This window comes from Halichoeres trimaculatus, unplaced genomic scaffold, assembly GCF_033239565.1.
Source record: "Halichoeres trimaculatus isolate MK-OKI-2021-1 unplaced genomic scaffold, fHalTri1.1 fHalTri1_scaffold_20, whole genome shotgun sequence".
NCBI lineage: Eukaryota > Metazoa > Chordata > Actinopteri > Labriformes > Labridae > Halichoeres > Halichoeres trimaculatus.
The window spans coordinates 8,695,551-8,708,139 of record NW_027437198.1 but is presented as its reverse complement, the minus strand read 5'-3'; the positions used below and the strand labels follow the sequence as shown (position 1 = coordinate 8,708,139).

Here is a 12,589-nt window from a genome sequence, read left to right as displayed (position 1 = left end):
AAAGTGGTTTAAGTGGAGTTGCTAGGGGTGCCGTCTATTTCTTTCATACTTTTCCCCCTACATTTTGTGATTTCTATTTTCACGTCTTAAAATTAATAAAAACGTTGTAAAAGGGGTTATTTCGGCTAATCTGTCATGGGTTTTTAATTTATTTTTTAATTTAATTTTTTTTATACATTTTTATTGAAAATTTTAAAACAAAAAGAATACTAAATCATATAGATAAGTATTTGCCATGGGTTGTTATTAAGTTTTCCCTCGCTCGCTGTTTCACGCGTGCTTACGTCATTTCCCGGAAATGCACTGTCTACAGCAACTACAAGGTATCGACAGGCTGTGCTCATGTTGCCTGTATTGCTGCGGCCTACTCATGACGTCAGTGTCTATTCCTTTGATAATGGGTTGAGTGGCTAAACGGAAATTTTCCGCGCTTTCCGCGGTGAAAGTTCACAAATTGAAGAAGAGTGGCGGGAGAGGTTGTCATCTGGGGGCTATTGTAAAGAAGTTGTCATCGTTCTTAGGTTTGTATAACTCTCTCCAGGTAACGAATCGCTTATGGTTATCCAGACAGTTTTCTTGGTGTATGTTTGGGTAAGATTAGAATTGGCGCGAGGCTACTCTGTGTTAACAGCTCCTGCTAGCATGTTTCTTTTCCTAGTTACGAGAACAAGTATCTGCTCATTTTTGTCAAAACTTGCATAGAAATGACCCACAATACACCCTTCATTTGTCTTTATTAGTCACGATTGCGTCCAACAGCATTGAAAATGTCTTATGGACTTAAACGACAGTAGTTTGACGCTAACAAATAGTTAACTGTTAATTTTGTTTGGTGAAGTAAACTCGAGTAAGCAGTTAGAGCAGCAGCAGCCATGTTCACAACTGATTATGCGGTAGATTGTCCCCACTTGTTGGTGCTTGTTATTAACTGCATGACATAGTTCATGACAGTGTCCCTGTTATGTCGACATAAACAACAAACCGTGTTTCCTTTGCATTTTATCGTTGTCAATATTTTACTTGGGGGTTGTTGTCATGTACATTTGCTTAACAACAACCTCCAAGTCCTCAAAGAGTGTGTGCTAATGCACTAAGTGAAAAATATATACTTGGTCCATCTCAAAGTCGCTATCATCTTTACATTTGCCCAGTTTTCCTGCTTTCAACTCATCAACTTCAAGATTACGTCAACAGCTTACACTGGAAAGAGATAAATGATATTCACTTCATCTTTCAGTGGTCAAAATGTTGTGGCTGTTTTGTGCACATCACCTTCCTTTTTCTGAGTTGGTTCCTGCTTTCAATGTGTTTTGCAGACATGGATTTTAAAAGACGCAATGGTGGCCCTGTTCTGGGTGGTGCCACCCAGGCCAAACGAGGCAAATCGGGTGGTGACTGGGAGGACAGTCCGTCACAGTTTGAGGAGGAACTGTCCATGTTTGATGATGCAGACATGGAGGCAGAGGAGATGGAGGGACAGGCAGGTCATGATGTTATTCCTGTAGGTGAGTGTTGTGCAGAGTGCACATGGGTAGAGGTTGAGATGCTTAAATGATGAGCAGATCTTGTTTACAAGTATCAGTATTTTACAGATTTTTACCCCCTTCTTTTTTCAGGTGACCTTTTTTCAGCAGACCTCAACCCTCGATGGCGACGACCAAATGCTCCTACACTAGATGCATCATCTGACTCTTTGGTGTTTCAACAGATTGATCTTGACTATTATTTAGGTAATAAGAAAAAGGGTTGAAACAACATATCTCAGGAAACTTATATCCACACACAGTTTTGATGCTGCACATCAGAGGAAGTGGTCTCCAAGTTGTTTTCCATGTCTTTGTTGTGCAGGAACAACAGTTGTTGGTATGCCTGGTCAGTCGCAGGGAAAAGTCCCGATCATTCGGATGTTTGGAGTGACAGACAGTGGAAACAGTGTGTGTTGTCATGTCCATGGCTTTGCACCTTACTTCTATGTTCCAGCACCGAGTGGTGAGTACTAATCTGCGTTTTCTCGAAAATGGAAGCAGTTTTATTTTGAAGTCACATTTTTTATCTGTGGGTTTAAATCCTGCTCTTTCTGTGTCACTAAAAAGGTTTGAAGCCTGGTGATCTCGGGGAATTCAAAAGAGAGTTGAACAACGCCGTTCTGAAGGATATGAGATCCAATAAAGACAACATCTCTGTGACAGTGCTGGCTGTGGACATCACACGGAAAGAGAGTGAGGACAAGTGGCTCTGAAATGCACACGCTTATGCTGGTTACATAACACAAACAATGACAACACCTTTTCCTTTTTTCCCCTCACAGATATGTACGGGTACCATGGGAAGCGCGTTCTTGATTTTTTGCGGATAACCATGGCGATGCCTCGACTCATCGCTCCAGCAAAGAGACTCCTAGAGCAGGGCTTCAAATTCGCACACTTCCCCATACAGGGCTACCAGTCCTATGAGGCCAATATAGATTTTGAGATCAGGTTTGTAGTTGTGTGTGTCTGCATTTGTGTTTGCTCAGCTGTGTAAAACTGTTTCAGGTGAAGTTAACAGATAGTTTTTTTTTTAATTATTTAACTTTGGGGTTTAAAATTTGGCACAAGTTGTTAGTAATTCTAAATCTAAAAGCTGTATTGTCAGCCGAATGTTTCTCCGTGTGCCGTCAGGTTTATGGTGGACTGTGACGTTGTCGGCTGCTGCTGGATCGAGCTCCCCAAAGGAAAGTACAGAGTGCGTGAAGAGAAGAGCATGGGGGAAACAGACTCTCAGTACCCAGGGAAGGTGGGTCGCGTTTCCAGCTTGTTTTTGTTGACGTGTGGCTCCTTATGTTGACAAATTTGTTTTTGTGAAAGGAGTCTTATTTTTCTTCTGTTTTGTCCTTCAGGTGTCTTTGAGTCAGTATGAAGTGGATGTTGCTTGGACAGATTTGATAAGTCACCCTGCTGAAGGAGACTGGCAGAGGATCGCACCGCTCAGGGTGCTCAGCTTTGACATCGAGTGTGCAGGAAGAAAAGGTGAAGAGCATCTCGAGTCATTCATTACCCTTTTCACATTATTCTTTATTAAACTTGATGAAAAGCAAACAAAGAGTCTGACTTTGGTGTTTCTGCTTCCCTCCAGGAATCTTCCCAGAAGCAGACAAAGACCCCGTGATTCAGATAGCGTCCATGGTGCAGCGGCAGGGCGAGACGGAGCCGTTCATCCGGACTGTGTTCACCCTTCAGTCATGTGCCAGCATCGTGGGCTCTCAGATTCTGTGTTTCACTCAGGAAAAACAGATGCTGCAGGTACTGCTCTGACTCCAGTAAGACACTGAAAACTATACACACTTCAGATGTTTTGTTTTGTTGATTGTTTTGTGTCTGTTTTTTTTCTCTGTGAGCAGAGCTGGGCAGAGTTTATGAGAACAGTGGATCCAGATATCATCACTGGATACAACATCCAAAACTTTGACTTTCCTTATTTGATCAACAGGGCCGCAGCTTTAAAGGTGAGCTTGAGTCTCATGTTCTTTTCCTGCTTGTACCAGTTCCTAAAAAAATAATACAGAGCAATAAAAAATGACGATGTTCTCTTTTCCTTGTTTTGTTTAAGAAACTTTTATTTTCTTTCTCTTTTTGGTGTTCAGGTGAATCTCTTTCCCTACCTCGGCCGTGTGCGAGGTATCAAGTCCGTCTTGAAAGACTCAAACTTCCAGAGCAAGCAGATGGGCCGCAGAGAGAATAAGACAATCAACATGGAGGGTCGGGTTCAATTTGATCTACTGCAGGTCAGATAAAAGGACTTTGTAAATAATATTAGAGCCACTGAGTAGTTGGTCTGTTGCCGAGTTTAAAACATTTCCAGGATTAACAGCTGATGGCTGTCTGATCTGTGTGTTTCTCTCAGATTCTTCTCAGGGACTATAAACTGCGCTCATACACACTGAATGCTGTGAGTTTCCACTTCCTGCAAGAGCAGAAGGAGGATGTGCAGCACTCCATCATCACAGACCTGCAGGTAAAACACACGCCTTGTTACACCTGATAACTTGATAACAGCAGTGAAGAGAGGCTTTCTTCTTGAGGTTAAAAAAGTGATTTCATCTCTTAAAAAATGACATCTCCTTCCCTTTCTCCTTCATCACAGAACGGTAACGAGCAGACCCGTCGTCGTTTGGCCGTCTACTGCCTGAAAGACGCCTACCTCCCGCTGCGTCTGCTGCAGAAGCTGATGTGTGTGATCAACTACATGGAGATGGCCAGAGTGACAGGTGTGCCGCTCACCTACCTGCTCTCACGGGGACAGCAGATCAAAGTCGTCTCTCAGCTGCTGCGACAGGTAAGAAAAGCTCACATGAGAAGCTGAATCGGTGCAAAGATGCAGGTTTAAAGATGGAAACTGAACGTGTTTGTACGTCTTCAGGCCATGAAGCAGGACCTGGTCATGCCTGTGGTAAAAACAGAAGGAGGAGAAGATTACACCGGAGCGACTGTCATCGAGCCAGAGAAAGGGTGAGAGCTCCTGCTGTTTGGATGAGTGTGTGACCTTACTGCTCCTGGTGTTTGGGTAGTTCAGGATTTTTATGTGTTGTTGCATTCCTTGTTCTCCTCTGTGCAGGTATTACAGTGTTCCCATTTGCACCCTGGATTTCTCCTCCTTGTATCCGTCCATCATGATGGCTCACAATCTGTGCTACACCACGCTGCTGCAGAAGGGCTCCACAGAGAGACAAAAGTGAGAAGTTCTTTTGATTTTGAGCTTATGAGGCTGAAAAATTTCCTTAAAATTTTTGGAGATTTGTGTTGGTCTGAATGAAATCCTTGCAATGGTTAGCGCTGCAGCCTCACAGCAAGAAGGTCACTGGTTCGAATCCCAGCTTGGCTGGTGGGCCTTTCTGTGTGGAGTTTGCATGTTCTCCCTGTGCATGAGTGGGTTCTCTCCGGGTACTCAGGCTTCCTCCCACAGTCATGCTCACCAGGTTAATTGGTCACTCTAAATTGTCCATAGGTTTAGGGATGGGAAACGAAAATCAGTTCCTGTTGAGAATCGATAAGAAGTGTTTCAATCCATCACTATCGTTAGCCTTTGTGCTTAACGATTCCCTTATCAATTCTTTACATCGTGCCGGAGCCGCAGGGCCTTACGTTGACTTGTCTGCTGCAGCTATCTTAGCTGAGCAGTTTCATAATGTTTCCGAAGAAAACTCTGATTCAGGATTTTCAGCTTGAAGTTTTACTGAAGAACTGACTTCATGAAGAAATGTACATTACTCTCTCTCAGGAGTTTCATATTCAGTACATTTGAAATGGTATAAATTTATATAAAATTTACCAAAATAACAAAATAGCTCAAGTTTGACGCTAGCGTATATGGGAAACTGCATTGATATGCTAGCAGTTAGCATACATCAGTATAACTTTAGCTTCAGAATACAGTTTCAACTTTCATCACAGAAACATATCAAATAAACTCTTTGTAAAAAATACAGAGAATTTCAAATGTCAAAAGCTAACAGGCAGTTGAAAGGCTCATGGCTGACTTCATAACTACAGAAAGCTTCCAAACAACTTAAACCATTGCCATATTATTATTATATTTTACAACACAGTACATCAGTGTCACATTGTGTGCACTTTTTACCTGTTTCTGTATAATTATGCCCAGAAATCCCCAGACTCAGGGACCAATTACATTTTATTCACTTACAGTATAAACTCAATCTAATGTTGTTGACACAGAAAACCTGTAAAGCTACTTATTGTACCAAGAAAAATCACAACAGGAATTGATAAGGGAATCGATAAAGAATCAGATCCATAAGCAGAATCGATAAGGGCATCGGTATTGACAAAATCTTATCAATTCCCATCCCTACATAAGTGTGAGTGTGTGAGTGAATGGTTGTCTGTCTCTGTGTCAGCCCTGTGATTGACTGGTGACCAGTCCAGGGTGTACCCCGCCTCTCGCCTAATGACAGCTGGGATAGGCTCCAGCCACCTGTGACCCTGAACAGGATAAGTGGTTCAGAAAATGAATGAATGAAAGAAAGGGTTGTAAAACTGAGGGGATGTCTACACGTAGCTGGGCATTCCGGAAATCGCATATATTTTTATGTTTATGCCTGTCATCCACATGAAACCACAGCTTTATGTCACTAAGGATGATGTTTTCTGAAAACTCTCGTCAAAATAAAGATTTTGGAAAACTCCGGTTCTATGGTTTTGTGTGGACACCGGAAAACTATGTTTTTGGTTTTCAAATGTCACAGCTGAATAACGGGGGCTCATCCTGATTGGGAAAACACTGCCAAACATGGGTTTGACATGCCTCGAGCTGCACTTACAGGCAGGATGGATGAAAGTATTTTTAAAAACAAATGCTGTGGGGTGGGTTATTTGTTTTTGGAAATGCCCGGCTATGTGTGCACAAGGCCTAAAAATGTTTAGAGTTGTTCTCAAGAGTGACACTTTTTTTCGCTGTGTGTCTAGTCTGCAACAGAATGAAACATCTAAAACAAAAGTCTGATCTGAAACACAGTCATGTGCAATGTTAGCTTGAACTTTTTGAACCATCATTCTTCAATCATTGATTAAATCTCATTATGTCTGGTATAAACATGATAATTCGATATCTGATGTTTTGTCTTGTTTTGTGTCTCCAGTCTCTCTCCGGACGACTTCATCAAGACTCCCACGGGTGACATGTTTGTGAAGAGCTCTGTGAGGAAGGGACTTCTCCCTGAGATCCTGGAGAACCTGCTGTCCGCCAGAAAGAGGTTTGAGTCGTCCAAATGAGTCAGTTTATATAAAAACAGATCAGCGCATTTCTTCACATGCACATCCAAAAACTGCCTTCCTAACTTATCTCACTCTCTGTGCTCAGGGCGAAAGCTGAGCTGAAGAAAGAAACAGACCCTTTCAAGAGACAGGTGCTGGACGGCCGACAGCTGGCCCTCAAAATCAGCGCTAACTCTGTGTACGGGTTCACCGGTGCACAGGTGGGGAAGCTGCCCTGCCTGGAGATCTCACAGGTGAGCAATTCAGTCAGACTCTCAGGCTCAGATTGAATTTCTGACATTTTTAGAAACAGAATTGTTCATAGTCTGAAAAAAGCATCAAATAACTTAAAAGAATAACAGCTGAATGTTTAAAAAGAAAGGGGTCTTGTTTGTGTTGTAATCTAGTTTGTTGTTGGCTGATACATCAAGAAGCAGGTTTTTTAAAGGAGCATTTCACAACATCAAACCTAAACTGCACTAAAACATGAACCCCAGCAAAAAGGGACAACTCCTTATCCCCGTTTACAGTTGTCAAGTGATCAAAAAGACTTAAGTTGTTTCCCACCTGACTTTCTGCACAGACATGAAGTTAGAGCAGAGACAGTAAACAACAGATGTAAAGCAAAGATAGGGGGAGTAACAGAAACCACAGAACAGGTGGGATCTGAGGAGTTAAACACAAAGACCTGATGTAAGTGTTAAATCATAACAGATGGTTTTGTTGTAGTTGTGATGAGGGCTGACTCTATTTCTCATGTGTTTGTGCTCTTCGGCACACAGTACGTCACTCAGTGGTAAACATTTTCTTTAATCTGGGTGATGGCAGAGTTACTCAAGCACCACTTGTGTCCAGATTTTTAAATTTTCTATTTCTTTCCTTCTCGTCCAGAGCGTCACTGGTTTTGGTCGACAGATGATCGAGAAAACCAAACAGTTAGTGGAGTCCAAATACACAGTGTCCAATGGTTATCAAGGAGATGCGAAGGTGAGGAAAACACAGAAGTGCACCAAAACTCATCTTTACCAGAAGCCTTTTACACTGCAAAAAAACTGAAATCTTATCAAGTGTTTTTGTCTCATTTTAAGTAAAAACTGTCTTATTGCTAGGGCTCAGACCTCATTTTTGTCTTTAAATAACTTAAAACATTTTTCTGGACTGGTCAGGTGAATGTGGCTCATATGGAGTCTAGAAAGATATTTTCTCCTGAAAATAAGACAAACACACTTGACAAGATTTCTGTTTTTTTCCAGTTTAAATCTGCCTGTGTCTTTCTAAACGATGAATGTTTTGATATCTTTAATCTGTAAAGGTAATCTACGGCGACACAGACTCCGTGATGGTGAAGCTCGGAGTCGGGACAGTGAGGGAGGCCATGGACATCGGGAAGGAGGCAGCAGAGTGGGTGTCATCGCACTTCACACCACCCATCAAGCTGGAGTTTGAGAAGGTATCATTTTAGTCTCCGGGATTTATTAAAGAAGTGATTGTTTGATTCAGCTGTTTCTAATCAGTCAGAGCGGATAGAGACATTTGAGTAACAGGCACTTCTCATTCACTGAAACAAATTTCAATGTTAAAAATTGACCAACATTGTAGATGAAACTGCATTTCTGAGAATTGGGCAACAACTATAAATTTCAAAAGGGCACAAAAGCTTCTTCAGGCTTGTTTGCATCACTTCCACAGGTGTACTACCCTTACCTGCTAATCAACAAGAAGCGCTACGCAGGTCTTTACTTCTCCAGCAGCGCAGACACACATGACAAGATGGACTGCAAAGGCATCGAAACCGTCCGCAGAGATAACTGTCCCCTAGTGGCCAACCTGATCAACACATGTCTGCAGAAAATCCTCATAGACAGGTTCAAAAACACACACACACAAACACACAAACACAATACACTGGGCAACAGAATTTTTGTTGAGTAAGGTCTGATGGATGTTTTTTGCAGAATCCAAAACTGATCTCAGTTTTTCTCTATCACATCAAGTTTTTGAACTATAGGATCCCTGTTTTCTTAAAAATATGAAAATACTTTACTTAACAGATATGTTCTTGTTTTATAAAACTCCTCAAATATTGACGTACAAAGACATATGAAAGAAACAGGCATGACTGCAATGTTTATTTAACACTGTTATGTTTTTACAAAGGATATGGCGAATGGATGAGCTACAGGAGCAGACATGATCTGGAACAAAGGAAATATTTACCTATGTAAATATAACGCTGAGATAGATTAGTTACAAGCTTTGAAAACTAAAAAACAGCATAAAACAGTATGACAGTATGCTCATGGTTACTGGTTAGGAGAAAAGCACAGATCCTCTAAATTCCTGCTATGCTAGCTTTCTGTTTGCAGATATTGATCGTACTGACCTATTGGGAGCTGCACACACCTCTCACCACACTGTCTCAATTGTGACTGCACAGACAAGTTTCCACATAGCTGTAGATGAGTCCAATTGTAATCAGCTGGAGAGTCTTACTACAGCTAATCAGAGGGATTTTGCTTATCTGGAGGGTAAGCCGTGGAGAAAAAAAAATTGACTTGCTAGAAAAAAAACTGACTGCAATTTTGGAATCAGCATAACAATTTTGGTTTTAATCAGCTTAAGAATCGAACTCAACAGATTTTTTTTTTCCAAATTGTTCCTCAGTGTAATCAGTGCATTCCTTCAGCTCCGGGGTTTGTTTTTTGGTATTGAACTCTGCTGATGTGATGTTTGCACAGAGACCCTCAGGGTGCTGTGGATCACGCCAAAGAAGTCATCTCAGACTTACTCTGCAACCGCATCGACATCAGCCAGCTGGTCATCACCAAGGAGCTGACACGCACGGCTCAGGAGTACGCTGGAAAACAGGCGCACGTGGAGCTGGCTGAAAGGTAAAAACACACACACACACACTTTGACTTTATTCAAAGAGAAGTTCTTCAGTGTGATGTGTGAGCTGACCATTTAACACTGACTCAACAGAATGAAGAAGAGAGACGCTGGCAGTGCCCCCAACCTGGGAGACAGAGTCCCGTACGTCATCATTAAAGCTGCAAAGGGAGTGGCAGCATACATGAAGTCAGAGGTCCGTGGTGTCGTCTATAATCTGGGAATAATCTCCCTTACTGTTACTTTAATCTAACAAAACTTCTGGTTTTCCACTGATTGATTTAGGACCCCATTTATGTGCTGGAGAACAACATTCCCATTGACACACAGTACTACCTGGAGCAGCAGCTGTCCAAACCACTGCTGAGGATATTTGAGCCAATCCTAGGAGAGAGCAAAGCGGAGAGCGTTCTGCTCAGTGAGTCCAGGAAAACACTCGCCTTGAGGATTTGTTACGTCTTGAACTGTAGTAAAACTTTTTTCTGGCTGTTTTTCAGAGGGTGACCACACGCGCTGCAAGACCGTGCTGACCTCAAAGATCGGGGGTCTCATGGCGTTTGCTCAGAAGAGGAGCACCTGTATCGGCTGCAAAGCCGTCCTCAAGACAGACGGTGTGTTTTCTCAGAGTGAATTCATTTAATCTTTACTGTTTAACTGACACTTTGGGGTTTAAACATGGACTTCTTTCTTGTAAATCTTTGCAGCTGCTGTGTGTGATTTCTGTAAGAAGAAGGAGTCTGAGCTCTACCAGAAGGAGGTAAGAAACAACCCAAAACTTTATGGATTGTTGACAGGGTTTGTTTTAAGGAAGTCCAGACTCTTATATTTGTTAACGTAATTTTTCATCTTAATCTTTTTTTTCACCCTATTATCAATCCTTGTTAAAATTAGCTTTAGTGATTTACCCACTTTACTTCGAAAGCTACTGATATTTTTTCTAAAAGTCTGAAACAAAAAGAGTCAAAGCATAATGATATATTTCTTTTTTTAGTAATGTCCAAATGTGGATTATTAAAGAAGAAACTAGAGGCCTTATTTAGTAATCATACTGTATTTATTTAGAAATAAAGCCCCAGAATTTATTTACAGGAATTTAATGTGACCCTCTTTTACACACATTAAGGTAATAGCTGAACGTCTGCGTTAACGCAATCAACATTTGTTTTGTGGACTCTCACAGGCTGTTATTGTCAAATTAAATTAATTTGTTCATCTTTTAATTCTCAATCACAATTTAATTTTGGGTTGGAAATTTTGATTTAACAGAAGATGTAAGATGTTTTTAAAGACTTATATAAAATATTCAGCTTAGTTAGTCTCTGAGGAGTTAATTTTGAAATTATTTTGGAAGTGCATCATGGGGAAACAACAAAATATATCTCCAATGTGTACCACAGGTAAAGATATAAACTGATATATCTATTTTATGGTTATGATTGGTACTCAACCTTACAAACTCTGATCTGTGAACTCCAAGCAGTAACTTAATGCAAGGGTTCTCAAGCTTTTTTAGACCAAGGACCCCTTTCAGGTGAGACATTTTTCCAGGGACCCCCCCATTATCATAACATTAATGAGCACAATATCAATACTATTCAATAATGTATTTTGCAACAATAGAGTTAAGCTACATTAATACTTTGTAATTATTTTTATTTTGTAAACATTGAGAAAATCTTGACTCCAACATTTAGAACTCCAACGTGAATCAGTGGTGTGCACAGAGGGGGGCCCAATTGTTGAAAAACTTGCCCTCTCAGGAGCCAAAACATGTGCAAAAGTGCCATCCTGGTTGGCAAAAAAAACTGCCCTTTTGGGTGGTTAGAATCTGATAAACTGATCTCTTGGGTGACATTAACACATGTTGTGTGTGTGCATTTTTTCTTCTTTTCACCCCTGCCCTACAAAAAGTCTGCACGCCACTGCACCAAAGTATTTTTTGGTTTTGAGGTTTTTTTCTAGTGTTGCAAGCTATAAACTGAAAGACTGTCATGATCACATGAGAATTGACCTCATGGCAAAAACTAAATTGGGTAAGAGTACTGGGAAAAAAATGCTGATTTTGGTGGTACAAGAGATCTCAGTTGATATATTTTTTCTGTGATATAGCACACTTTTAATTTTTTTATTATTCTGCAGACCCTCAAGCTATGATTCACGAACCATAGTGAGAAACACTGACTTAATTATTTGATCACTGCCTCCTTACTTTGCTCCAGTCACTTAAAGCATACGCTTTATGTTCACTACAGGCCAAAGCTCCACCAAGTGTTCAGTGTCAGAACTGCCACTGAAATAAAACCCTGCTCTCCTTTAGACAGTAATAAAAACACCTGAAAACAATCTTTTCTGTCATCACATTACACTAACATTTCTGATCTGGTTTCAGATCTTTCACCTGAACGCCCTGGAGGAGCGTTTCTCTCGCCTGTGGACTCAGTGTCAGCGCTGTCAAGGCTCGCTCCACGAGGATGTGCTCTGTACCAGGTACATGTTCAGCAGATATTTATATTATCTGTTAGCATATGTAAAGCTCTGTGATGATAAACACACTCTCCCCTCTGTCCGCCTGCAGCCGGGACTGTCCCATCTTCTACATGAGGAAGAAGGTGCAGAAAGATCTGGACGACCAGAGCAAGCTGGTGTCTCGCTTTGGATGGTGAGACAAACACACAAGCCGACCTCTCACTCCTCTAGGTTTTCTTCTTTACCTTTTGGTGCCTGTGTAAATATCTATAAACCACACTATTTCTATGTTTGTAATGAATAAAATGACATTAAGTAGTTTTTGTAAAATAAACTCCAAAAGCAACATGTGGTTCCTCTCTGTCAAGTTTAATCATCAGTTATGTAACAATCTAAAAGTGACAGAACCTGTTTGAGTACATGACACATCCGATCATTATTCAAATAGTAAAAGTGAGTTCACTTCCAGAGATGAGGAGAGG

General features: G+C 41.1%; 1 protein-coding gene across 1 annotated transcript; it reads left to right on the top strand.

The window, feature by feature from the left end:
- The first annotated feature begins 377 nt into the window (after positions 1–377).
- Positions 378–12,474, top strand: pold1 (polymerase (DNA directed), delta 1, catalytic subunit). The gene is made up of 27 exons (XM_074697003.1): positions 378–521; positions 1,317–1,505; positions 1,617–1,730; positions 1,849–1,989; positions 2,094–2,219; positions 2,309–2,477; positions 2,661–2,775; positions 2,879–3,008; positions 3,115–3,281; positions 3,380–3,484; positions 3,623–3,763; positions 3,883–3,993; positions 4,123–4,314; positions 4,399–4,487; positions 4,594–4,710; positions 6,638–6,751; positions 6,859–7,006; positions 7,644–7,739; positions 8,065–8,202; positions 8,442–8,617; positions 9,491–9,643; positions 9,735–9,837; positions 9,927–10,059; positions 10,139–10,252; positions 10,346–10,398; positions 12,031–12,128; positions 12,217–12,474. Exons 2-27 carry the CDS (start codon positions 1,319–1,321, stop codon positions 12,302–12,304), a joined length of 3,318 nt encoding a protein of 1,105 aa, XP_074553104.1. The 5' UTR covers positions 378–521; positions 1,317–1,318; the 3' UTR covers positions 12,305–12,474.
- Positions 12,475–12,589: the final 115 nt, after the last annotated feature.

Excerpts from the sequence above, each read along its gene's own strand:
- pold1 (XM_074697003.1), top strand. The coding sequence starts at position 1,319 with ATGGATTTTAAAAGACGCAATGGTGGCCCTGTTCTGGGTGGTGCCACC. Across the intron at positions 4,315-4,398 it reads TCTCTCAGCTGCTGCGACAG|GCCATGAAGCAGGACCTGGT; the intron begins GTAAGAAAAGCT and ends GTACGTCTTCAG. Across the intron at positions 6,752-6,858 it reads CTGCTGTCCGCCAGAAAGAG|GGCGAAAGCTGAGCTGAAGA; the intron begins GTTTGAGTCGTC and ends CTCTGTGCTCAG.